The 24,627-nt window shown below is 34.5% G+C and overlaps 1 protein-coding gene across 5 annotated transcripts in view; it reads right to left on the bottom strand.

The window, feature by feature from the left end:
* Nucleotides 1–13,174: 13,174 nt before the first annotated feature.
* epha7 (eph receptor A7) overlaps nt 13,175–24,627 on the bottom strand; it is a 101,071-nt gene continuing 89,618 nt past the window's right edge. For 4 of the 5 annotated variants that reach the window (XM_051138759.1, XM_051138757.1, XM_051138758.1 and 1 more), the window contains exons 12-17: nt 23,515–23,576; nt 23,115–23,324; nt 22,762–22,911; nt 17,527–17,720; nt 15,789–15,944; nt 13,175–15,531 (exon numbers count right to left, since the gene is read on the bottom strand). In XM_051138759.1, coding sequence (XP_050994716.1) covers nt 15,417–15,531; nt 15,789–15,944; nt 17,527–17,720; nt 22,762–22,911; nt 23,115–23,324; nt 23,515–23,576 — 887 coding nt within the window. In that variant the 3' untranslated portion in view covers nt 13,175–15,416. Of the gene's footprint in view, nt 15,532–15,788; nt 15,945–17,526; nt 17,721–18,522; nt 18,645–22,761; nt 22,912–23,114; nt 23,325–23,514; nt 23,577–24,627 lie in introns of those variants that run through there. The other variant, XM_051138760.1, reaches the window with a different exon arrangement.

Raw genomic sequence — 24,627 nt, forward strand, 5'->3', positions numbered from 1 at the left:
GTGCACTCGGATGGGTTAAATGCAGAGCACAAATTCTGAGTACGGGTCACCACTTGGCCACACGTCAAGTCCTTCCCTTCCTTCCATACAGTCTTAATGACTATCTCTTCCTCATGTGAGTGGGTGACTGTAATGTTCAGCTGTGATTATTTGCTGCAGTTGAGTTGTTATCAGCTGTTTTTATCTGGACCTGCCATCCTACCAAAGCATCAGCCAAACATCTGTTAGCACCTCTGCTACCGCCGCCGTGCGGATAAATCATTACACATTCAGCAGTTCTAACTTATGTCCGTCTGTCTGTTTTCCTCCATGTTACTCATTCAGCCTGATTGTCGTGTGGTTTTTCGAGCAATGTGTAATTACTGAGATGAGTAAAACAAGGCAAATTGCATAGGGATAGGAATAGCAATACGAAATTGTCAAACAGCTCAGCATCGGTGGACCAGATGTCTTTCTCAGCACTATTCAGAAGAATGAATCAATTCAGTTTGGGCTTTCATCCACAGCTAAACTTCACATAGCACTTTGGTGAAATTCAAAGAAAGTTTGCTAGATACAGGATCAAAGAATTGATTCCAAAAAAATGTGCAGAATTAGCATGGTAACGTGATTGGTCAAACTTTTGGGGTCAAGTAATGAATATATCAACCATTTAAAGCCTAAATGCATCACAATGCATTTCATGCAAATACATGAAAACTTTTTTAATGATTGATTGATATTTAGTCTATAGTCTTTGTGTCTGTCAATCTTCAGTCATTTATTTGAATGGTGCACTTCTGTGATGAGACTGGCAGACTTTCTATATTCATCTAGTATCCCAGACCATCAAAGCGCCTGGGATTCTCTGTTCTGCCCATTATTATGAGTAATATCCCACATCTTTTGCGAGATGAACTGATAATGGTGTCACAATGCTGTCTCACATCTCTCCCCGAGCCTTATCCACAAAGGGCTATTCTCCCATCTGTTGAGTATTTCGTGCTTTGCATGATTGTGTGGTGAAGTCTGAGGCTGAGCCTCCATCTCTGACCCTCTGCATCCAGAAGATCCCACGCACATCCAGCACTCGACCTGTGCAGATTGTGAAGGTCAGATCTGCTAGACTCCCTTTTTGCTTCAGTCACTGCCATATTGTGTAAAAATAAATAAATGAAACCAACCAAAACATGGCACTTTGTTTAAATGGGACATCGGATGCAAAATTCACTTTGACATGGTGTTTGCATATGAATGTGTCTTAGCAATGTGTGGACACAACCACCCTAATGCTAAAAATCCATTCACTCCCTTTTTATCTACAAAAACAGTACTTTTTATCTACTAAACAGTCTTAATTATTAAGCTTTTTTGATTTTCTGAGTAGTATGGCATCATACTGTCAAGCAGTGTTAATTTCGACAGCAAATTCTGATTTAGTCTTAGTCTTAGTCTTTGGAATAATACACCATTTAGCTTTAGTCTTATTTTAGTCATCTGAAATCTTTTAGTCTTAGTCTAGTTTAGTTGACTAAATATCATAAGAGTTTTAGTCTTAGTTTAGTCTTAAGTCTTTTAGTCTTAGTCTAGTTTTAGTAGACCAAATATTAGCAGATTTTTCTCCATAATTCACGTAATTGTAAGTATATTACAATATATGGAAGCATATAGAGAATACAGGCACATATCTAATTGTTGTAATAAAAAACATGTATTTTATTAAATGTCAAAAACATGAGTCTTTGTCACAAAAATAACCATAAGACCTGCTCCCCCTGAACAACATACATGCTCCCTGAAAAAGATATGCATTGTCCCTGAATTATATGAAACGCCTATGACATTCTTTCAAGATAAAGTACAGCATTATTGAAATAGATAACCAATGAACTTACTGTCTTCTACAGTCTTTGCAAAATCAAAAGCATAAAGAAATATAAAGTGCAATTCTCAAAAATACAATAACTGGGAGACGCTCTTGTTGTCCATGTTGTCATATGTGAAGTTTGACCAGATGTCAATTCTTTGTTTTCGTCCTAGACCAAGCTCTGACATTTCTGTGTGTCTGTCTGTTCATGAGACATACCGCTGCCCTCGGACCACGTGCACAAAACGTTAGCGTGTTGCTAACGAGAAAAGTCAACTTAAATTAACCAAAGCTTTGTAACCAAGACTGTGCAACCAAGTATAATGTATAACTAAATATAATGTATAACAAACGTCCTCATAACTTGAAAACCGCGGCTTTTGAAAATGGCTTTGCCAAGATCAACCTGCCCTCAAAAGATTCGCTCTGATTGGATTTCCCCACAAAAGGGTAGTTCTTATTGGATCTCCTCCATTCGTCCCGCCCCAACATTTTCCTCTTGTTTTTATTCGTTGACTAAAGTGTCAGTTAAATTTCGTCATCGTCTTCGTCATCATATCTGACTTTTTATTTAGTTTTTATTTAGTTTTCATCTGTAAAAAATGTTCGTTGACGAATATTTTTCGTCATAGTCTTCGTCAACGAAATTAACACTGCTGTCAAGCCCCACCCACAACCACTGACAGACTGTCCTGTATTAGTATATTTCCTCCCTCAGCCAGTTACATGCTGTCCACCATTTTCTCTGTCCTCGAGCAGCTGTAACGTCAACAATCTCGTAAGCAATGCTGGTATGTTGTAGTTGAATGTAAAAGTGAACATAAGAGCCACTGAGGACACAGTGGATTAGTTTTGTTTTTGATGGTAATGTGCCACCGAATACACAAAAATGGAAGACAGCGGTGGAGTGAGCAGTAGCTCATTATCATTTAAAGAGACATGCACTCTAACAGGCCGCTTTGAACAGAGCTATTTTTGACAAGGTAAAAAGGGTGTTGTTTTGCACGACCATTGAGGAATTTTAAATGATGTTGCAAACATTTTAATGAAGACCCTAAAGAGTCATACCAATTTGTGGAAAATGGGCATCTGATGTCCCCATTAAATGTCTATAAATGTTCTGCAATGTGTCTCAAACTTGACATGAATATATTTATTTGCTTTTATTTGTCTGCTGCAGTTATCCCTGAAAAAACAAACAAACAAAAAAAAAAACACTGTAAATTAAATCATTAAACTAAAAGGGTATGGTATTTACCTGGCAGTCAGTGGGACAGTCACAAACCTCGCGGTTTTCATCCAAAATATCTTAAATTGTGTTCCGAAGACAAAGCTTTTACGGGTTTGGAACGACATAGGGAGTAAGTGATTAATTTAATTAATTTAATTTAAAATTTTCATTTTGGGGCAGAGTAACCCTTTAAATATTATTGATATGAAATATTAACATCAATGCCCCCACCCTTATGTCATTAATTTTTTTCAAAATTAAATGTATAGGAAACTTATACTAAGTATTTCATTTATTATTATTATTATTATTATTATTATTATTATTAAATGAAATAATTTTCTTAACTATTTCATTTTATGATAATAATAATGATAGCAATAATAATATTTGTTATCAAATATTTCATTTATTTATTTATTTTTTTAAATGAAATAGTTAATAAAGTTCATTTCTTAATTGTCTAAAACTTTTTAACATTTTTGTAACAAACAAACAGCAACTAACTAACAACTAACTAAATAAATGTTTTTTACAACTACTGTATGTATAATCTCAGGAAAAAAAAGCTGTCATTGAGACGGTACCCAAAAGATACATATGAAAGCCCATTTCCGCCACTGAATAAAAATGAAAAAAGGTTACTGTGACATTTTATCTCAGAATTATGACATATAAACTTGCAATTGTGAGTTATAAAGTCTGAATTGTGTGATACAAACATGAATTTAGAATTTAGTGAGTTTATAACTCTGAGAAAAAAGTCAGAGTTGTGAGATAAACCCACAGTTTGACTTTTTTTCTCGCAAATGCAAGTGTATGTCTTACAATTCTGACCTTATTTCTCGCAATTCTAATTTAATATCTCACAATTCAGATTTTTTTTATCTCATAAAAAAGAGTGATGTTCTCAAAATTTGTGAGTTTATATCTTGCAATTTTGACATTATAACACGCAATTGCAAGTTTCACAGCTGTGAGGAAAAAAGTCAAAACTGCGAGATAAAAAGTTGCAATTCCCTTTTTTAATTTTTTATTCAGTGGTGGAAACAGGCTTCTATAGATACACCTTTGTACACTGAATTTTTATTTATTTATTTTTTTATTATTTATTTTTTTTTTTTTTAAGATTTACGTCATTTAATTAATAGTAAAATTCCATCAGATTGAATTGAATAATTCTTATGTATTCTATTTGAAAAGTTCTTAATTCTTATGTATTTTATTTGAAAAAAATACGAATAATTCTTATGTATTTTATTTGAAAAGTTTATTAGGGATTGTTGAATTATTCAGGTAAGGATTATGCAATTCAATTTGATTTAATTATTCATTAAATATGCACAAATCTAAAAAAGGCTTTTTTGTGTGTGTACCTTATTTATGAATAGTGAGAGTGAGGCTAGTGGCTATGTGATTTTCACCGCTGTAGCTCATTTTTAATTGGTTAACCTGGTTCTCCGGTCTTTTTTATTCTAGTTTTCAGTCACACAATTACAGTCTTGCACAATATAAAGGTGAAGATGAAAATAATGCAATATTTTCAAATTAAAACCAGTCTAAAAATTCATAAGGGTCTGTTTTGTTTCTCGGTTCTGGAAATACAATGCTAATCCATTTATCTCGCTGACCTTTGAAATCTCTTCAGGCCTGAGACGCTGTAAGCGGCGTGGTCGCGGCCGTCATTTCGAGCTCCATCCACACCTGCAGTCATTTCTCCATCATAAATGAAATCTCTGTCCTTCCAAATATGAGCTGTCCGTGCCACAGGCCGGCTAATGGCGGCACCCCTATTACTCATCCCGCTCCCGTGTGCCTTTGAGGAAACCATCATATCTGCCAGATCCATCAGAGGAGGCATCAGGCAGCCTGTGAAATTGATCATCTGCTCAGGAGATGGGAGAGGATGGCAGAGAGGGGACACATATTTTACTGGCTCCTTTAAATACTTAATGCCATAAGGTGCCATGAGCCCGGCCGTAAGAAAAAGGAAATCCAGATCCATGGCAGTCAGAGCGCTCGGACCGAAATTGCTTTTAGGTGTAGCTGGGATACGATAAGAGCGTCTAAAAGGCTTTTAATAAACAATACAATATCCCAGAGTCACAGTCACGCTATCGCTCTCCGTTTGCTGCTAAACCTGATATATAAAAGAGCAAAAGCCATAATATTGACTTTGAATTCCACTATATATTTGCATCGGAAACGGAGATGCCGGCGATCTTGAGCCGAGTGCCATCGGTCAGCGTGTGACCGAGAGGGAAAGATGTCTCCTTTTCATGTTGATATGAATGGCTGATTATTAATGTTATTATAACAGGCACGCTGGATCCCCTGGCAAAGAAAGCGCTCGGCTATCATTATTGCATCACGGTGCTGGGGACGGTAATTACTACCCAGAAACTTTTCTGCACCTTTCCAATTATACGGTACATCACGTTCCCATGGGTATTGTATAACCAGCGAGGAATGAGTATATTAAAAAGGGAAAAAATAATAAAGCAAGAACGGACAAAACACACACACGTGCACAATAGATACACACATATATCAGACTGCGTTAGTGTAGCTGCGTGTGCTGACAGTATCATTACTGTATAAGAATATTCTGGGTTCGGTACAAGCTAAGCTCAAATGAAGGCATTATAATGTTGATTATTGCAAATAAGTTAAATTAAACCAACTCATACTGTGTTTTCTTTAAAAGAAACTAAAAGCAAAAACAAGGTTATGGTGTGGCCATTTTTGAAGGAATGAAAAGCAAATATGTAAGCATACATACAGTAATAATATACGTGTATATATATATATATATAAAATTATACACACACACAGATTAATCCTTGTGTATTATCTAAGATGTAAATTATATTATAAATTGTAAATTTATAAATTGTATATTATATTATATTGTATTATATTAAATTATATTATATTATATTATATTATATTATACTATATTATGTCTATAGTTGTTGTTGTTGTTGTTGTTCGAGTATATTTAGTTTTTGTTATTTCATCTTAAATTTAAAAAATGAAAAAAGAAAATTGTTGCCTTGGCAAAATAGCTTAAAAAAAAAAAAAAAAAAAAAAAAAAAAATTGTAATGTAATTATTTAATTTAATTTAATGTTTAATTTTTATACCAATTTATTGAATTTCTATTAATTCCTGTTATTTTCATTTTAATTTTAGGTAAAATTTAGTTTTAAATTTAGTTATAGTAATTTTATATTTGTATGTCATTATTATTATTAATTATTAATTATTATTATTATTATTATTATTATTTTAATATGTCTACAGTTTACTTAGTTTTTGTTATTTCATCTTAAATTTAATTATATTGTATTGTATTATGTTATATTATTATATTATATTATATTACATTATATTATATTATGTCTATAGTTGTTTTTGTTAGTATATTTAGTTTTTGTTATTTCATCTTAAATTTAATTTAATATAAGGAAAATGAAAAAAGCTTAAATAAAAAAAAATAATTATTTAATGTAATTATTTTATTTAATTTAATGTTTAATTTGTATACAAATTTATTGAATTTCTATTAATTTCTGTTATTTTAATTTTAATTTTAGGTAATTTAGTTTTTTAGTAATTTTATGTTTGCATGTCACTATTATTATTAAGAATTATGATTTTTGAAAGAAATACGTTTTTTAATTTTTAATTTTTTAAAATTTTTTAATTTTAATTTAATGTTAATTAAGGTAATGTTTATTTTATTTCAAACAATGATTTTTGAATGGAATAAGTTTTTTTAAATATTTAATTTAATTTAATTTAAAATGTTGCCTTGGCAGCTGAAATAAAATAAGTCTTTTTTTAATATTAATTTCATTTCATTTAATGAAAAATGTTGGCAAATAGCTGAAATAAACTGTATATAGCTGACAGGCTAAATTTAAGCTGAAATTAGTTAGTTAATGTTAATAACCTATACTAGTGATCTATACTATTAACCTGTACTATACTAGCTATTGGCTATACTGCTGAAACAGTGAGTATTTTCATGCTAACCCCAATGTTGGCCCCATTCACCTTTATTGTATTACTTTTATGTAATATTAATATTAATATGAATATTTTTGGAGCTATTCAACATTATGCACAAATGATTGCTCTTAACTTGTACTGAACCCGGAATGTTCCTTTAATGAAACTGAATGAGTGCTAATCAGCTGCCTTTCGTACAGAATATTCTACCTTTCAATGTCTTATAGTGTTGTGCTGTAGAGCGACTTGGATTGAATCTCTTGGGAAACTTTGAGCAGGTTTCACGCTGAGCTGTTTTCATTAGTGAAAGCTGACATCTGAATGCGTTCAAGTCGTGTAGCGCTTGTACACCTGACAGAATGAACGCTATACGACAGCTCCCTCGTTCATTAATGTCAAACACACACATACCTCCACGTCTGCGCTCCGGCAGAGTGAGCAGTGTCTAATGTTTCCCCTCGCTTTCCCACCTCTATATAGATGCCAGGACACTCAGCTATGGCACAGATAGACAGAAACTCACAGGCCACGTTGTTAATTGACAATCTGTGGATGATCTGTGAGGCGTTTGATATCTGAGAGGGAATACAGTATGGCACAGAGCAGTGTTCAATCCCTGCTAAAGCGCATCAATTAGTGAAGACTGGGAATGACACCTGCTAGATTTGTCCATCATCATGATGGCAGGAGCAAAAAGAGTTCAAGAACTAAAACAAGTCTTAGTCTGAGATTCAAAAAGTATTATTTTCAAGTTTTCAGTTAACAAATTTGGCTTGAGAAAGCCAGCGTACTGATCTGCTGTCTAAGCTGCTGCTTCTTCTTCTGAGCCAAAACCTAGTCAGTATCTCCTCCTCATTTTAGACCTTCAAACTGGTCTGATGTTAGTTGCTATATCTTTTCTAGAGGCTTACGGTTTTCAGAAACCAGACTATCAAAGCCACCTAAAATTCCATGGATTTTCATTGAGGGGGTGAAAACTTTTAGAAAAAGAGACCTACTGTATGCTGCATCTAAACTGTTTATTGCTATAGCAAAGCTTAACATCTCCTATACTTAAAAACAGCTAAAACCAGCCTGGCTGGTTTCCCAGGCTGGATTTAAAGTGGTTTAAAGTGGTTTTGGCCACTTTTTAGCTAGTCAAGTTGGTCTTAGCTGGCCAAGCTGCTAAAATGTCTAGTCTTAAACCAGCTAAGACTAGGCATCCAGCCTAGAAACATGCTAGCAACATGTTAATCATGCTAACAATATGCTAGTAATATGCTGATCATGATAGCAACATGCTAATAACATGCTAATTATGCTAGAAACATGCTGGTAACTTGCTAATCATGCTAGCAACATGCTACTAACTTGTTAAACATGCTAGTAACATGCTAATCATGTTAGAAGCATGCTAGCGACATGCTAGTAACTTGTTAAACATGCTAGTAACATGCTAACCATGCTAAAACATGCTAGTAACATGGTACTAACATGTATAGAAACATGCTATTAACAAGCTAGTAACTTAACAATCATGTTAACAACATGTTAGTAACATGCTAATCATGCTGATGTTTTTCGCATGGTTAGCTTGTTACTAGCATTACTAGCATGTTGTTAGCATTATTATCAAGTTACTAGCATTTTGTTAAACATGCTAGTAACATGTTGATCATGCTAGAAACATGCTAGCAACATGCTAATCATGCTAACAATATGCTAGTAATACACTGATCACGACAGAAACATGCTAGCGACAAGCTAGTAACTTGCAATTCATGCTAACAACATGCTAGCAACAAATGAATTGTGCTAACAACATGTTAGCATCATCATCATCTTAGAAACATGCTAGCAACATGCTAATCAGGCTATAAACATGCTAGTAGCTTGCTAATCATGTTAACAATATTGTAATCAGCCTATAAAAATGCAAGCAACATCTAATTATGTTAAAAAATGCTAACAACATGTTAAATCATGTAAGCATTGTGCTAAACCATGCTAACAACATCAACTTTATAATTTTACTAGGCTAGGCTTTCTCAAGCCTCAACTCTACACTATAATTTGATTTAGTCATTTTAAATATTTAAAAAATTAAATATATTACATAAAAAAATTAAATGCTAATATTCAAAAATGTAATTATTTACATTTAAAAATATTTTCAAGTTTTGGGTTGTAAGGTTCTTTTCGAATATGGAATTACTTGAATATAGAGAAATTCATTAAATATAATTTGCAGATAATGATTTTATTATTAAAAGTTGATCCTATTGTGCAACTTTTGATCTTCCGGGATTAGCGTTCTTCTTGCGAAAAGCTTGCTTGTAGCATCTTGATCCCTCTCATTTTGTTCTGTGAAAATCTAATCTCAAATGAACAAACAGTAAACTGTAAATGTCATGGAATCAGTTGCACTGTTGTGTTAACATCAAACGAGCAAAACAGCCTGGTAATGCTTGATGGAAGTGAGATTAGCAGGGATTAGGGATGTTCTGTCATCAGAGAAAGCGCTGCGCTCGTCCAGAGCCTGTCAAATTCTGCCGGAGTCTTTTGTATACAGCTTTTGAGAGACGATGAGGTTAAGATTCCCCCCGAGTTAATAAAATAAATATCAGAGTATCTGCAGAGATGCAATCTTCATAAATCCATTAGGGCCTCTTTGTTTAACTCCCAAAGGGGCCGTGGCTTAATTTTCCCATGTCAGAGGCTTTGGGTAATGTCTTTTTAATGACACTATCCAGGATCCTGTCATGAGCCGGGTCATCAAACAAATCTCCCACCCTCTCTTCCTTTCGCTCTCTGTCTTGTCAATACAGAATGTTAATATTCAAGTCAAAGCACTTTAGCAGGGGACCGAGTGATTCTCAAGGGTCGTATTAGCTCTTGTTCCCTGCGTGTCTGCTGAATCACACAAAAAGCCGCTTGAAAAATACATGAGTTACAATACCGTATTCACATCACCAAAAATTTGTGATGTGCAAAATTCAGAATTGAAGACTCATCTCACTTTCAAGTGTAAATTTGAGTTGAATTGGCTATGCTGGTCAGGAAGCTCATTTGAAATTAAATAAGAGGGATTTACTGAATTGCAAATTCAGCCTGGCTCTGAAATCTTAAATATATTAGTAGTTAAAGTAGTTAAAGTTACAGCAGGAGTTCATATCTCTCTTGCCTCCCCTGAGCCCAGTGAGTTTTAACAGACCCCCTAAAGCATGTGGTGAGTTTGGTGGGGGGTAATTAAAAATAAATGGAGGAAAGTCACGTGAGAGAGAGCAATGCCTCCATTGCGATATGATTATATATGATGGCTGTGATTAGTTCATGTGATAAATCCCACCTCTTGTGTTCATGCGTGTTTGTGAATCGGTCTGAATGAGCAGTATAATGACATTAATAGAAAGACTAAAAAGTAAAAAGTAAGTAAACAATTCACACACTTGGGCTACGTTTACACTAGTGTGTTTTCATTTTAAAATGCGTAACTTTTGCTACGGTTGTGACTGTCACTTTGAAAATGAAGACTTTTGAAAATGCTGCAGACCCTTTTTTAGTTTGAAAACTCAAACTAAACGTTTCAGTGTAAGCGGACCAAAACGGAGACTTTTGAAAACAATGGCATGGCTGCTGCCCACATTCATTCTGTATGTCCTTGATAACTGTGTAAACAATAACATCATGCTCATTATGAATGGTCATGTGACATGCGGTTTCAGTTGTGTAGTGTGGAAGGAGATCGTTTCTGAAACGCAGTGAAAACACCAGTGTAGACAAGGATTATTTTAATTTTAAAACGCCGTTTTAATTTGACAATGCATTAGTGTAAACAAGGCCTTACAAAACGGATAGTTCCGGTCCTTGATTCTGATTGGTTGAGCCGTGTTTGAAGCTGTTGTAAATTTGTTGCAACCACAACCATTTCTGAGGAACTACATTGTTTGGCAGAAGAATAATGTTTTTATTAATATCATTGCACTTTATTTGCAGTTTTATTTTGTAAAACCTTACTATGTATATGGAATAACCATTTTATAAAAGCAATAAGCCACGTGTAGCTGTGGTTTACAGAAAATTTATAACTCCACTTCGCATTGTGCCTAACAACACCCCTTAGCTGTTATAAATTGACTGTAAACCATGGCTTCTTGGGGCTTATTGCTTTATTAGATATAACCACTTTATGTCACAAAAATTAAAAAATGAATGAAAACATAATATGTGGGAGTTTTTAGTGAACAATCAGCTTGGCGAAATTAAATCTCCAAGTCTGTAAGCAATATTTACTAAGCCTTGATGACTGATGATCCAAAAATTCAAAAATAGTTAAAAGTTAACTTTTTAAAAAATAGCTGAACATAAGTTCACAAAAAAAAAAAAAAAAAAAAAAAAAAAATATATATATATAGTTTAAATTGTTACTTGAAATTGTTACATGTTACTTAAATTGTCTTGATTTGTTATTTTGGAATAAATGTAAAATGCTTAAAAACAGTTTAAAAATTTGATGAGATTCATACTTGGCTTTAATAAATAAAATATTGATTACACTGTTAATGTAAAAATATAAAATAGATTTTTTCTTCTTCTTCTTTTTCTGATAGTGTATGTAATGTATATTTTATTCAAGAAAATGTGACTGGGACATGAATTTACATTTGATAAAAAAAAAAAAATACAAATACAGAAATATATATATATATATATATATATATATATAGGAATAATAACACATTTCCATTTGGGCACCAGGAAAGAAAGAAAGAAAGAAAGAAAGAAAGAAAGAAAGAAAGAAAGAAAGAAAGAAAGAAAGAAAAAGAAAGAAAGAAAGAAAGAAAGAAAAAGAAAGAAAGAAAGAAAAAAAAAATAGTCATCAAAGATGAAGATATTGGGTCCTCAGGGCCATGTATATATCTATATATATATATATATATATATATATACACACACACACACACACACACATATATATATTTCTCATTGAGTCCAATGAGATTTGAATATTAAAAGATAAAATCATATGTGACGAAGAAAAAAAATACTGCATGGGGGTTCAGAGTGTTCTTTTTGAAGTCTGGACCGTGTTCTCAGTTTAAATTATATGTATATTTTAAAAAGCTCAACATGATTAAAACAAAGTCTTGTCACAAACCTGGCATTGTTGTTTTCTGCAGTGTTTTAGCAAAAGCATTGATCAATTTTGCTTTTTCACATCTGTTTTAAAATAGCTGCTTCATCCGCAGCTCTTAATGGCGCTTTAGTGTCTTAATAGAGAAGCAACACACACAGGAAGAGCTTGAATGAAGCCTTTTTGGCTCTAGATAAAAAAATATATATTAGAGGATATTACGCCCAAAGATCATTACAATAAACAATCCCGAGTGCTTGTTTTGTGAACCGCTCCGTTGCGTTAAAACGCTGCTCACTTTATTTAGAAACGGTAAAATGGTGCTGATGTTGCCATTGTTTTTCACAAGTCAAGGTCCGGACCGCGGTCCGCCATTTGAAAACGCTTGCTGTAAATCATGGAAACAGACATTGAAGGCACAGACACGGCTATAGAGATTGCATTATATTTCCAAAAATATATGTACAGTCTATTACAAAGGTTACAAAGCAAAAGAAAAAAATGGTCTATGTAACAAGAAATCGTCTAGGTAAATGACCATACTGGGGAAAATACTTTTTTTGACCAATGAATACTCTCCATACTCTTGTCACAGAAAAATAAATAATAAATCGACAATTCATTTGTACTGTACATTTTTTCAACCTAAAAGAGAAAAGAAAAAAATACTCTCCTAAAATGGAAACCTATTAGCTCTCTTTGGTCCTAAATGAGAAATTATGTACAACTGAAAGAGTGAGGGTGACGAGAATCAGCTGCGTGTGAGATAGAAAAATATAGTGCATTTTCAATGAGCTCACTACCGAGTACTTAAGTGAAAAACAGAACAGAAACCACAATTATAAATAAAATATACAAGTTTTACAGCTAGAACATATACAAATTGTCCTCTGGTTTGTGATTACTCTGACACAATCAACAGTGCTGAACTCTTTGGAATATTCCACTTTACTTTTTGTCTAGGTGGGCTCTCTGGCGTCTTTAATACCCTGCTGCACCGTGAACTCAATCAATCCACAGCACAAACCGTCTTGACCGAAAACTCCGCTACCATCAAACCAGAAAAGTTAGAAACGGCACAAAGCAGAAAAGGAGACAAAATTGACAGATTTGTCATTGACCCGTACGGTGGCCTCAATGTGGGATTGATTGAATCCAGGCGTTAATCTCAAATTGGCTCAAATTGCTGTCTCTACAGGGGCCCCGGATCCGAACGGAGAGGGTAAGGGCCTGCGAGGGGCCTCCGGGAGGCCCGAGTGTGAGATCAGAGCGTGCGGGGAGGCTGATCTGAGTGACTGCAGCTACTGCCCAAGCTTGGGAGGTTTGTGCTGACCGAGAGCCTTTCCGCTCGCATTCAATTCAAAGGCCTGGCGTGGGCTCAATGCTGAGGTTAGCGAGATGGAAGGATAGCAGATCCGAGATGGGCCTCTAACCAGCCTACGATATGATCCGCATGAGACAAAGCAGCTGGGCTCACGATGGAGACGGCACGGTAAACGATGAAGCGCCAAACGTTTGGCTAAATCCTCCGGCGACGTCCAAACATGCTTTCTTTCTAATCAAGAAAAATGCCACGTCTTGGCACGGCTGTTGCGGTTACGATGGCGTTGGCTCCCCAAAATAATGAAAAGCATGTTGTGTGTGTTTAGAATGTGTCACATTAAGGTTTCGTAGTAAATAAAACAAGTTCTGTGGCAAGCCCATTCAAATCAAGCCTAAAAAGGTCTACAGTACTCCTTAAAGATGCGTAACATTGAGTCGTCAACGAAACATTCAGTTGAGAGTGGAAGGCTGTTATGGCACTAAAACTTGAGCGTAAACCTCATCACATTTGAGCTCAGCACAACAAAAGGGTGGAAGAAACACGAGAGATCCTCGCATGTAAATTCACCAACTCTCTTTGATCAAACTTCACAGCACCGCTGTTGATTTCCAAGCGGTACGTGAGTAAAAGTCTATACAGCACCTCAAATTATTGCTCATATTGGTCAGTCTCTCCCCAACTCGGCCGTGATCTCACAAAGAATCTAAGCTGCTAAAAATAAGAGCAATAGTTGACTTGTTTTAAGGCAGTATTACTCCTTTACACCACAACATTTTGTATGATTTTAAAGTCAGTCACCTGCTAGGAAACCAACTGATACTAAACCAAAATGAAACTGTTGCTTAAATTAAAATAGCCTAACTTTTTTTTTTTTTTTTTTTCCATTTTTGTCTTTATGGAAACATGTATTTATGGTAAATAATATCAATATTAAAAAGTTTACACATTCAACAACAGCACTGATAAATCCATTCATGTGGTAAATATAAACTTATAAAGAATATTGCCACCGTAATAGTTGTTCTTACATTAAAAAAAACTCCACCTGAAGTGGTTGCAATTCTCTTTGTACTAATTCACATCTGAATTGTCTTGTAGGATCGTAAAATATACCTAACCGTGTTCTTAAACACAACCAGCCGCTCTCGGGAGCTTCTCGAAACCAAGCGGTGGGATATTTCTGCTTGATATAAAAGGCCGGGTCGGCCCGACTCTCTGCCAATGCTTCAGTCTGGAGAGAGCTTCATGTAAATAGTGCTGGCTGGAGAACTAGTACTCAGCCTCTGGTTCTGTCTCTTTCCTTCCAGATGAGACGTTTTACCCTGTTGTCAGTTCCGTAACACAATCCGAGAAAACAAGCTAACACAAATCAATCGAGTAGAAGAGTAACGTCCCACATTGGCTTAATGCGGGTATTACAAACCAAAGCAAACGCTGCAAATTCGCTCCTTATGAACTGGATTTGCTTATTTTTATATTCACCCTTGATTTTAAAAAAAAGAAATCAGTGAAATCTATAGCAACTATGAGCAAATCAACCTTTTTTTGACGATAAAGACGGTCCGTACAAATCATAAAAACCCTCTCGAATGCTCCACCTCAATGAAGCGATGAGTTCTTTAGAGCATCCAGAGGTCACTGTCTCGTTTCCACATCTCTCCGTCTCTTGGTTTCCAGCACCTTCATCAAAATCCTTCGCCAGTAACAAAGGAATGATTCTGTTCTGCCAGTTCTGGAAGGTTAATCTCACCGCAAGGGTGCGGAACGTTTTTTCTTTGTTGTTGATTTGTTTTGTCATGTTTTTTTGCTGTCACACACGTATTGCGGTGCTGTCCTGGAGAGTTCTGATTCATCCGACCGGTAAGGGCTGCGGACGCCCCCCCCCATCACACTTGAACGCCCGTCCCGTGAAGGTGCAGCATCTGGGCTCTCATAGTCTGTATACTGCTCATGATCTTCTTCTGATGGCCCACCAAGGAGATTCCCAAACTCATTACATCCCTAAAGCAGAAACACAACGTTCATAAATCACAGCAATGGAGCATGAAACGCCCGAGAGGTATTTCATTACCGAGGCAAAAGGAAACTGAGAAAAGGCTGTATTAAATACAACACGATGAGGCTGAGTCAAAGAGATCTGATTAAAATGCAGCGCTATGTCAGGACGGTATTGTGAATGAGAGCTGAGGGCTGAAATTACTCCTAGAGAGATCATGCATTTCTATAGAGCGTGAAAGATCATAGCAAAGCATTCTTACTCGATAGTCATTCTAGCGACAGATTCGAGCGAGCTGTAGCCGGCAGCTGTGAAGTTGTCCACGTATCTCTCCATCTTGATGGCTTCCAACCACTCACTGACCAATCGGAAAGAGGTGAAATCTGGAGTGTTCTGGTCAAGCAGTGGGCTTATGGGTCTGAGGAAAAGAAGAGATGAATATGAGTGTTATGAAGGCACAATACTTTATTTCTTAGTACTGGTATATGATACTGTCCTCAGTTGACCTTTTATGACTATCTATCTATCTATCTATCTATCTATCTATCTTTTAGGGTTGCAATGGTTCAACTTACTCACAGTTCGGTTTGTATCACGGTTTCGGTACGTTACATAATTACATAATTTATGTAATTATATTTTTACTCCAATTCGTTTTTTGAAATATAAACATTTAACTGGTGGCTGTCATAAAAACTTGACAGATTTATTCAAACTTAAATATTGAAGAGCAGTAAAAATTATATTGATTATGTTATATTGTGCATATACAGTGCCTTGCGAAAGTATTCATACCTCTTCCTTTTTTCACATTTTGCTAATTTGCTGTCTTAAACTGCTTTAAATTATTTTTTTTCCACATCAATCTAGACTCCATACACCATAATGTCAAAGCAAATTCCATTGCATAAGTATTCATACCCTTAACTCTGTTCTTAGCTGAAGCTTTTGCAAGTCACTGTATTTAGCAAAAAGAAGTTATTTGACATATTGTTTACATGCTGTTATATTAACATCTTTCCACAGCTGAACCAGAGATCGAATCATTACATGAGACAGGACACAGATTTCGGTAAGTTGCATGTATGCCAATAGTTTTATTTTACATTTAATTACTTTTGTATTTTCTTAATTTCTGAATTTATAGAATATTGTTAAATAATAAAAAACTTGGTCTGCATCCTTCATTTTTATTTTTTTTTACTGCTTGTAATTAGTTTCTTTGTCTAAATCAATTACGTGAACAACCTGAAGCTGAAAAACTGGAATGTTTACTTAATTGAGAAATATTTGAAGGCCGCATGCCATTGTTATAGTTCAATTTGCTAATTTATTAAACATTTAAATAAGTAAGACGAGTTTAATAGCATAATAGTCCTGCGGAACTGAGAATAATGAAATCTCACTGATATTGGTATCGTGCCAACTGTAACTAACATGGATTACAGACAAAAAAACCCCACATGGTTAATTGTATTTACATTGAAGAGATTTAACGAACTGCTGCTTTGCATTACTCGTAAAAAACAGAAAAGTGGACGAAGGGCTCCTTCCCAAATTTTTAAAGGTCATATCTTCAATTTGAGACGTGGTTTCAGTTCTGATTGTAAACACACTTCCTCTGGCTAATACTACACTGGGGACTAGAGTTCCCACAAGGCTTTAAAGTCTCAAACACTCATTATGACAATTGATTTAAAGTCCTTGTTATCGAACATGAAGGCATGGAGGCTGTTTCGCTTTATTGATTCCTTGGGATTTATCTTTCATCAGTAAACCCTAGCGGATAAATCAAATGCCGGACAGATGGAATTGTTCGCAAATTTACTCGCGAACCTATAAAAGGGCTCAAAGACATTGGAGGGAGGTGCAGGAGTATAAAACATAACAAGCAACTTCCATGCGTCATAAAAGCAAAGCTGGTCTGTGAACAGCATCATTTTCCTTGAGGAGAGATGGATAACGGCGGGCAGTAAAAAAAATCGAATGGGCGTCCTCACCGCGTACACGTTCCCATTGGCGTTTTTAAGGTGTTAGGATTGCGGATCATTTTATCCAGGATGCCGACGATCTGGTCGAATTTGGGCCGGTCTGCTCGGTCTTTCTGCCAGCAGTCCAACATGAGCTGATGGAGGCCAGGAGGGCAGTCCATGGGGGCGGGAAGACGATATCCCTCCTCTATAGCCTTTATGACCTGCAAGATCAGAGTGAGAGATGGAAAATTACAAAAGCTGTGAAAGGAAACCAACAGATTGAAAGACAGAGATACAAAAAAGACGAGTAGCTTAGCTATTAGCATCCAGAAGGAAACGTACACAAAGCCCTGCCTGCACCTCTAGCTCTCCGTTTGCTCATCCTTTAATCAGGACTCTGTAAACAGCAGCTTTGCTGGATAAATCTGTTGTGGTTTACCTCCAGCATTACAAAGTACAACAGAGGAAAAGTAGGCTAACCAGATGTGATTATTCTTGCATTGGTTATTGGAGGGTGCATGAGCCCTAGGAAAGGGCACCACTGAAACTGGATGCGAATGAAGCAAGCGCACTAAAAGCCGTCTGTTCAACAGCTGCTTGTGACTGTCATACTATCATGAGTCTATTTAATTAACTAGCTAACAGGGTTATGGTTTAAACCAAAGATGAACGCATTGTCACTTGGGTGTCTGTGCAGTTAACTGGCTCCACATGCCGGGGTTTATAAATGTAAAGGGATTATAAAACAATAAAACCACCTGTTTTTTTATTCACTCAGCATGCTGATCCTAAGAGTTATTGTTTATAAACTAAATTAACAGTACTATACAGTACTACAGTATTATACTGTAAATAATGTTTATAATATATACAACAACAGTTCTTTTTGGTGCTAGAATCCAATTGGCTGAGAGGAGTGTGATATTCTAGTGATATCTGAACTCATGGTGGATGCCCAAATCCACTATAATTTTGTAAATAACAGTTTTTGTGTCACAGTTTTAAGAGTTTTTTAGGTGAGAATGCACTTGTTTAGACTTGCTTTCAGAGATGTGAGCTTCAGGGCGTCAGCGGCCGTTCAGCGCTCATGAACCTCGGCCTCGCCTCGGCCAGATTTTCTAAATTTGCAGCTGGCTCTGATGTCTCTATAGTGGTTAAACATGAGATATAATTCATTTTGGGTAAATCTAATAAACAGTCTTTGGTTTTATGAACTATTATTTGTTCCAGAGCAAATAGTTTTGGCTGAGGGCAATATCACTTTATATTTTCAGAAAGACATTAATACTTTTTTTAGGGCTGTCAGTTTAACGTATTAACACGATTAAAATATTTGAACACAGTTAACGCACTGGCCCCGCCCTCAGACCTGTACGTCATCTCATATTTCATAGTTGACTTGATAAATATGATGCAGGGCAAAAACTCCACAAACACAGTTTTGCCCTAAAATTCAAGATATTTGTGTAAAAAATGCCCCTCTATGTGTTTTGTCTCATATTTATATAGATATCATATGTCACAAGGCAGCAATAGCAATATGACATGAGTAAATGTGATTTTATACAACAGTTCAGTAAATAAGAAGTTGATATTGTTATATTTTAAACACAATATTATGCATTTTTGCTCAGTTTTGCAGAGAACATATTACCTTTGAAGCCACAGCAGAATTTTCGTGGGTCTCTGAGCAACACAGCTGTGTTTAGACTCTAAATGAATCCACATTTTGAACAAATTGGGTGAACCAGTGATTGAAAGGCCCACTCATAAAGAGAGCCATTTACTTTATTTGTGAATGAATCTGCCATTTGAATGAATTGAATGAATGAATGCTTCATAAAGACATTTACTGCCACATTTTCGCAGACTTAGCTTTTTTATTTAGAATATAATTTCATTATTATTATTAATAATAATAATACAGATATTAAAGGGATAGTTTACCAAAAAAATTTTAATTCTGTCATCATTTACTCACCCTCATGTCATTTCAAACCCTTCGTTTGTGAAAAATAAAAGAAGGTATTTTAAGGACTGAAGATTGAAAACCGATGACTAGATGTTTCTCAAATTATCTTTTTTTATGTTCCATAGTTTACATTAGGTCAGCCTAAATATTTATGTGTAAAAAATTGTATGCTTAATCAAATAAAATATTTCTTTCTAACGCTACTATTTGTAATGTCTCCTTGCTCCTTTCTCATTTAACACACCAATAGCTTTAAATAATCTTTTGTGGGTATTTTCACAGCCAAATTTAATTTGTGATTAATTAGATGAATTAATCGAAACATCATGTAATTAATTAGAGAAAAAACTGTAATAGATTGACAGCCCTACTTTTTTTTTTCTCAGTACAAGTGACAAAGTGACAGCGAAGACATTCATAATTTTCTAATAGATTTATGTTTAAAATAAATGTTCTTTTGAACTTTATACTCAAATAATCCAAATAAAAATATTAAGCAGCACAACTGTTTTCAACACTGATAATAAAAATTATAAAAAAAAAAATTAAAAAAAAAATTCTTGAGCACCAAATCAGCATATTAGAATGATTTCTGACCAATGATGTCACAATGAAGACTGAAGTAATGTGCTGAAAATTCAGCTTTGCATCACAGGAATAAATTACATTACATAAAATACACTATATTAATGTTTATTTTATTTTTAATCAAATAAATGCAGTTATGGTGAGCAAAAGAGACTTTGGCACTTAAATTGGTAGAATTATTTGAATCTGAGTTGACTAAACTAAACAGAGAAAAGGCTTGTCCAGATCTATGATTTCTTTTTTTCCGTGCTCATCTACTCCCAAGGAATAGTAGAAGCAGACTGTTTATTTTTCCCAAATCCTCATCTGCTATTCTTGTCATGTCTCTCCAAACAAGGCTTGAGCTACGGAAAGAAAAGTGTCAAAACAGAAAGAGTTGAAGAAATGTAAATATTTCCTTCTTTTTTAGCAGCCCTCAAGGAGATGTTCGCCTCCGTCTCAAAAGGGTATAAAAACATTTGACGTTGAGGCCTGTCAAGTATCAAGACTCCACGAGGCAAATATTCGAACGCAAAAAATTATACCATTAAAGACTGATACTAGCTAGTCGTCGTTAGCATGGAGAGCTAACGTTCACTAGCGAGCAGAGAATTATACAGTAAGTCATCATTAGTCTCGCTGATAAGGGCTGTTTACCCTCTCTGAAGATGTTCAAGCTTGTGTAATTTTGACAGAGAATCTGCGTACACAAGACAAGTGCCTACATACAGCGGCAGATTAGCAACACTTCCCCTCATACATATCGTTAGCCGTGACCGTATCTGAATTTCAATCCGCTTCAACTTGAAAACCCCGCACGCATGTGATGAGAATGATGAACGGCACTTTGCTGTCCCAATTTCTTTGAGACAAAAGCTGGGGCTGCAGATTGTTCAGAAGGTTTTGCATGGCTAAGCAGATATCTTTGAATTGATTGAACTCCGCTAATGATGAATTTGGCTCGCATTATCATTTCTCATTATAAAGGTTGAAAGTGTTGCAGAATACAAAAAGGAATTCTACAAGCAAAACAGTCCATTCGTTTCCGCAGATCCATTAAACCTTTTTATCCTCAAAATGTATCATTAAAACAAGGTCACTCCTGACACCTGTGTTGATATCCAGCTAGAAAATTCAAAGTGTCGGACGTGCTAATACTTGAATACCTACAGATTACGTTCACGGAGTAAAAAATAGGCCTTTTGGTGCAAGCTGTGGTTTTACGAAACTGAATGAACAAGAGACTTTTCTTCTAAAAGTGCCTTGATGAAGTTGAAAGGATGTGGCAAGAATTTCAGTTCCTGACTTCTTAATTTAAACCGCATGAGAAACGTTTGAAAGTGATCAAATATGTATAACGGCCGCATTAAAAAAATATGAATTAATGTAGAAGGAATTTAAAACAAGATGATCACAGAACCAACATATGCCTTGATGCATTAGAGCAATGATGACTGGTGAACTAATATTTTGACGATGATGGCATGTTTACTGATGGTTCACTAAACTGATATAGGCACGATTTAGAAATAAATCTACTGACCGAATAACTAATACATTTCTACATATTTACATATAGACAGACAGACTGACTGACAAACTGATTTATTATTATTAGATCTGGACAAGTCTTTTCTCTTTTTAGTCGAGTCAACTCAGATTCAAGTAATTCTACCAATTTAAGTGCTAGCTGTGAGTCCACATTTTTCAAAGTCTCTTTTGTATACCATAACTGCATTTATTGGATTAAAATACAGTAAAATGAATATTGTGTAACTTATGTAATGAAATTTATGATACATAGATAGATAGATAGATAGATTATATATTATATAAATATATTATTTTATACTATAATACAATTTGTAATCATTGTATATATTTTAATATTTTTAATTGTATTATTATTATTATTATTATTATTATTTTAACATTGTCTTTATTGATTTTAGGACCATTTTTATGGATTTTATATTATATTATATTATATTATATTAGATTAGATTAGATTCAGAAAGCATTTGATTTGAATGTACGAAATATGCATGATAATAAATGTAAAATATGTATTAGAATTTTTTTTTACATTTTCCTTTGTATTTTTATATTATTATATTATATTATGTTATATTATATTATATTACATTATATACTAAATATGTATTATAATAAATGTAAAATATGTATTATCATTTTTTAAAAATGATTTTCTATGTATTTTTATATTATTACATTATATATTATATTATATTATATTATATTATTGTGTTCAGAAACCATTTGATTTGAATGTACAAAATATATATTATAATAAATGTAAAATATATATTATAAGTTTTAAAAATAATTTTCTGTTATTTTATATATTATATATTATATTATATTATATTATATTATATTATTTGTGTTCAGAAACCATTTGATTTGAATGTACAAAATATGTATTATAATAAATGTAAACTGTGTATTATAATTTTTTTATTATAATTTTTCTGTGTATTATATTATATTCAGAAACCATTTGATTTGAATGTATTAAATATGTATTATAATAAATGTGAAATATGTATTATAATTTTTTTAAATTGATTTTCTATGTATTTTTATTTTATATTTTATATTATATTATATTATATTATATTCCATTATATTTTATTATTGTGTTCAGAAACCATTTGATTTGAATGTACAAAACATTAATCAGTGCAAAACCGTTAACTTACATCTTGATTGGACATGTCCCAGTAAGGTCGTTCTCCATAGGACATGACCTCCCACATGACAATCCCGTAGCTCCATACATCACTAGCTGATGTGAATTTCCGATACTGGATGGCTTCCATGGCTGTCCACCGAACTGGGATCTTTCCACCCTGTAAAATTCAGAGTCATCAGTACACTCTGCAAGGAGTTAGAGAGCAGTGTATTGATGTTCGGTAACATTCTGGCAACACAATACAGCACAGACTGTATCTATATTTGTACTCCTATCTGATGCACAGATTGATTTGTTTATTCTGAGAGCACCGTGGGTTTCAAAAGCAGGTACGATGAGACAGCGATTTAATTGACTCACCGTCGTCGTGTAGACAGCTTCGGGATCGTCGTCAATCACTCTGGACAGGCCGAAGTCAGACACTTTACATACGAGATTGCTGTTGACAAGGATGTTTCGCGCCGCCAGATCGCGATGGACGTAGCCCATGTCTGAGAGGTATCTCATGCCGGCCGCGATGCCGCGCAGCATCCCCACCAACTGAATCACAGTGAACTGCCCATCATGTTTCTGCACGAGCACAAACAGAGAAAAGTTGTCTATCCATCACAGACACACGCTCCATCCACCACATGGGGGGGCTGACAGTAACACGGCCCGAGAATGAGCAATGAAATGGCAAATCGCAGTGGGTGTAATGAACAGAACAGAAAAGATATTGTATTCACTGACCAGATTGTCTAGGGTGGTTTATACGTACCCTGAGGAATGCATCTAATGAGCCATTTTCCATGTATTCAATTACTATCATGACTGGTTTTCCTGAAAGAGCAAAGAACAGACTCCATTAAAGTGAAGTGCGGCCAACACACACTGTACGAAAGCAGTAATGAGAAACAATTCGCAGACAATTCTACAACACTGGATTCACTTTAGTCTGTCGACCAGGCTTTTCATAAAGTGTATGCTCTCCAAAAATAATAATAAACCACCCTGAGCCACAAATTAATATTATACAAATTACAAGATCAAATCATAACAATATGACTTCACAACTGAGTTTACGGTAAGTCGTAACTCTCCTGAGTTTAGAAGAATAACAGCACGCTTTAAAAGTTCAATTTCAGTCAGACTAAAACGATGATTTATCTTGTTTGAATGTCACATAAACACATTAGTCTGACTGAAATCGCACCAGTCTGGTTTTTCCAAAGGCAGACTAAGATAATGTCATTCATCGGACTAAAACTGGCCTTGTCGTTTTCAATGCGTATTTAGATGTTCAATTTTGCAACCAGCCCTTTGAAGCTGGTTGATCAACCTTTGTAAAAAAGGAATAGATTTTAGCATACTTAATCAGGTTAAATGTTATTAAATGAAAAATTATACCTTAAAACTGCAAATGGTACAACATACGAGTGCTTTTTTGTCAAATTAAGTACACCTTTATATGTAATTTCATTATTACTTTTATTGTTTTTTAAATATGGTAAACTCTACTGACAACTAGGGCTGTCAAATGAATAATTGTAAATAATCGCATCCGAAATAAAAGTTTGCTTATATACTATATGTGTGTGTATTGTGTATATTTAATATGTATATATAAATACATACATACATACATGTATATATTTAAAAAAAAAGAGTTTTTTGTACATATATATATATATATATTCTTGTATATAATTATAAATATTTTATCTTTAATATCTTATCTAACATATTTATTTATACAGACATAATAAATCTACACTGTACACACATAACGTATGACAGCCCTACTGACAAGCATTTATGGTAAATTAAAATATACTTAATATAAGTGCTATTAAACCTTGTATGCCATTTATTTACATGTATTTGTAATTAA

The sequence above is a fragment of the Labeo rohita genome, chromosome 20 (genome assembly GCF_022985175.1).
Source record: "Labeo rohita strain BAU-BD-2019 chromosome 20, IGBB_LRoh.1.0, whole genome shotgun sequence".
In the NCBI taxonomy this organism is placed as follows: domain Eukaryota; kingdom Metazoa; phylum Chordata; class Actinopteri; order Cypriniformes; family Cyprinidae; genus Labeo; species Labeo rohita.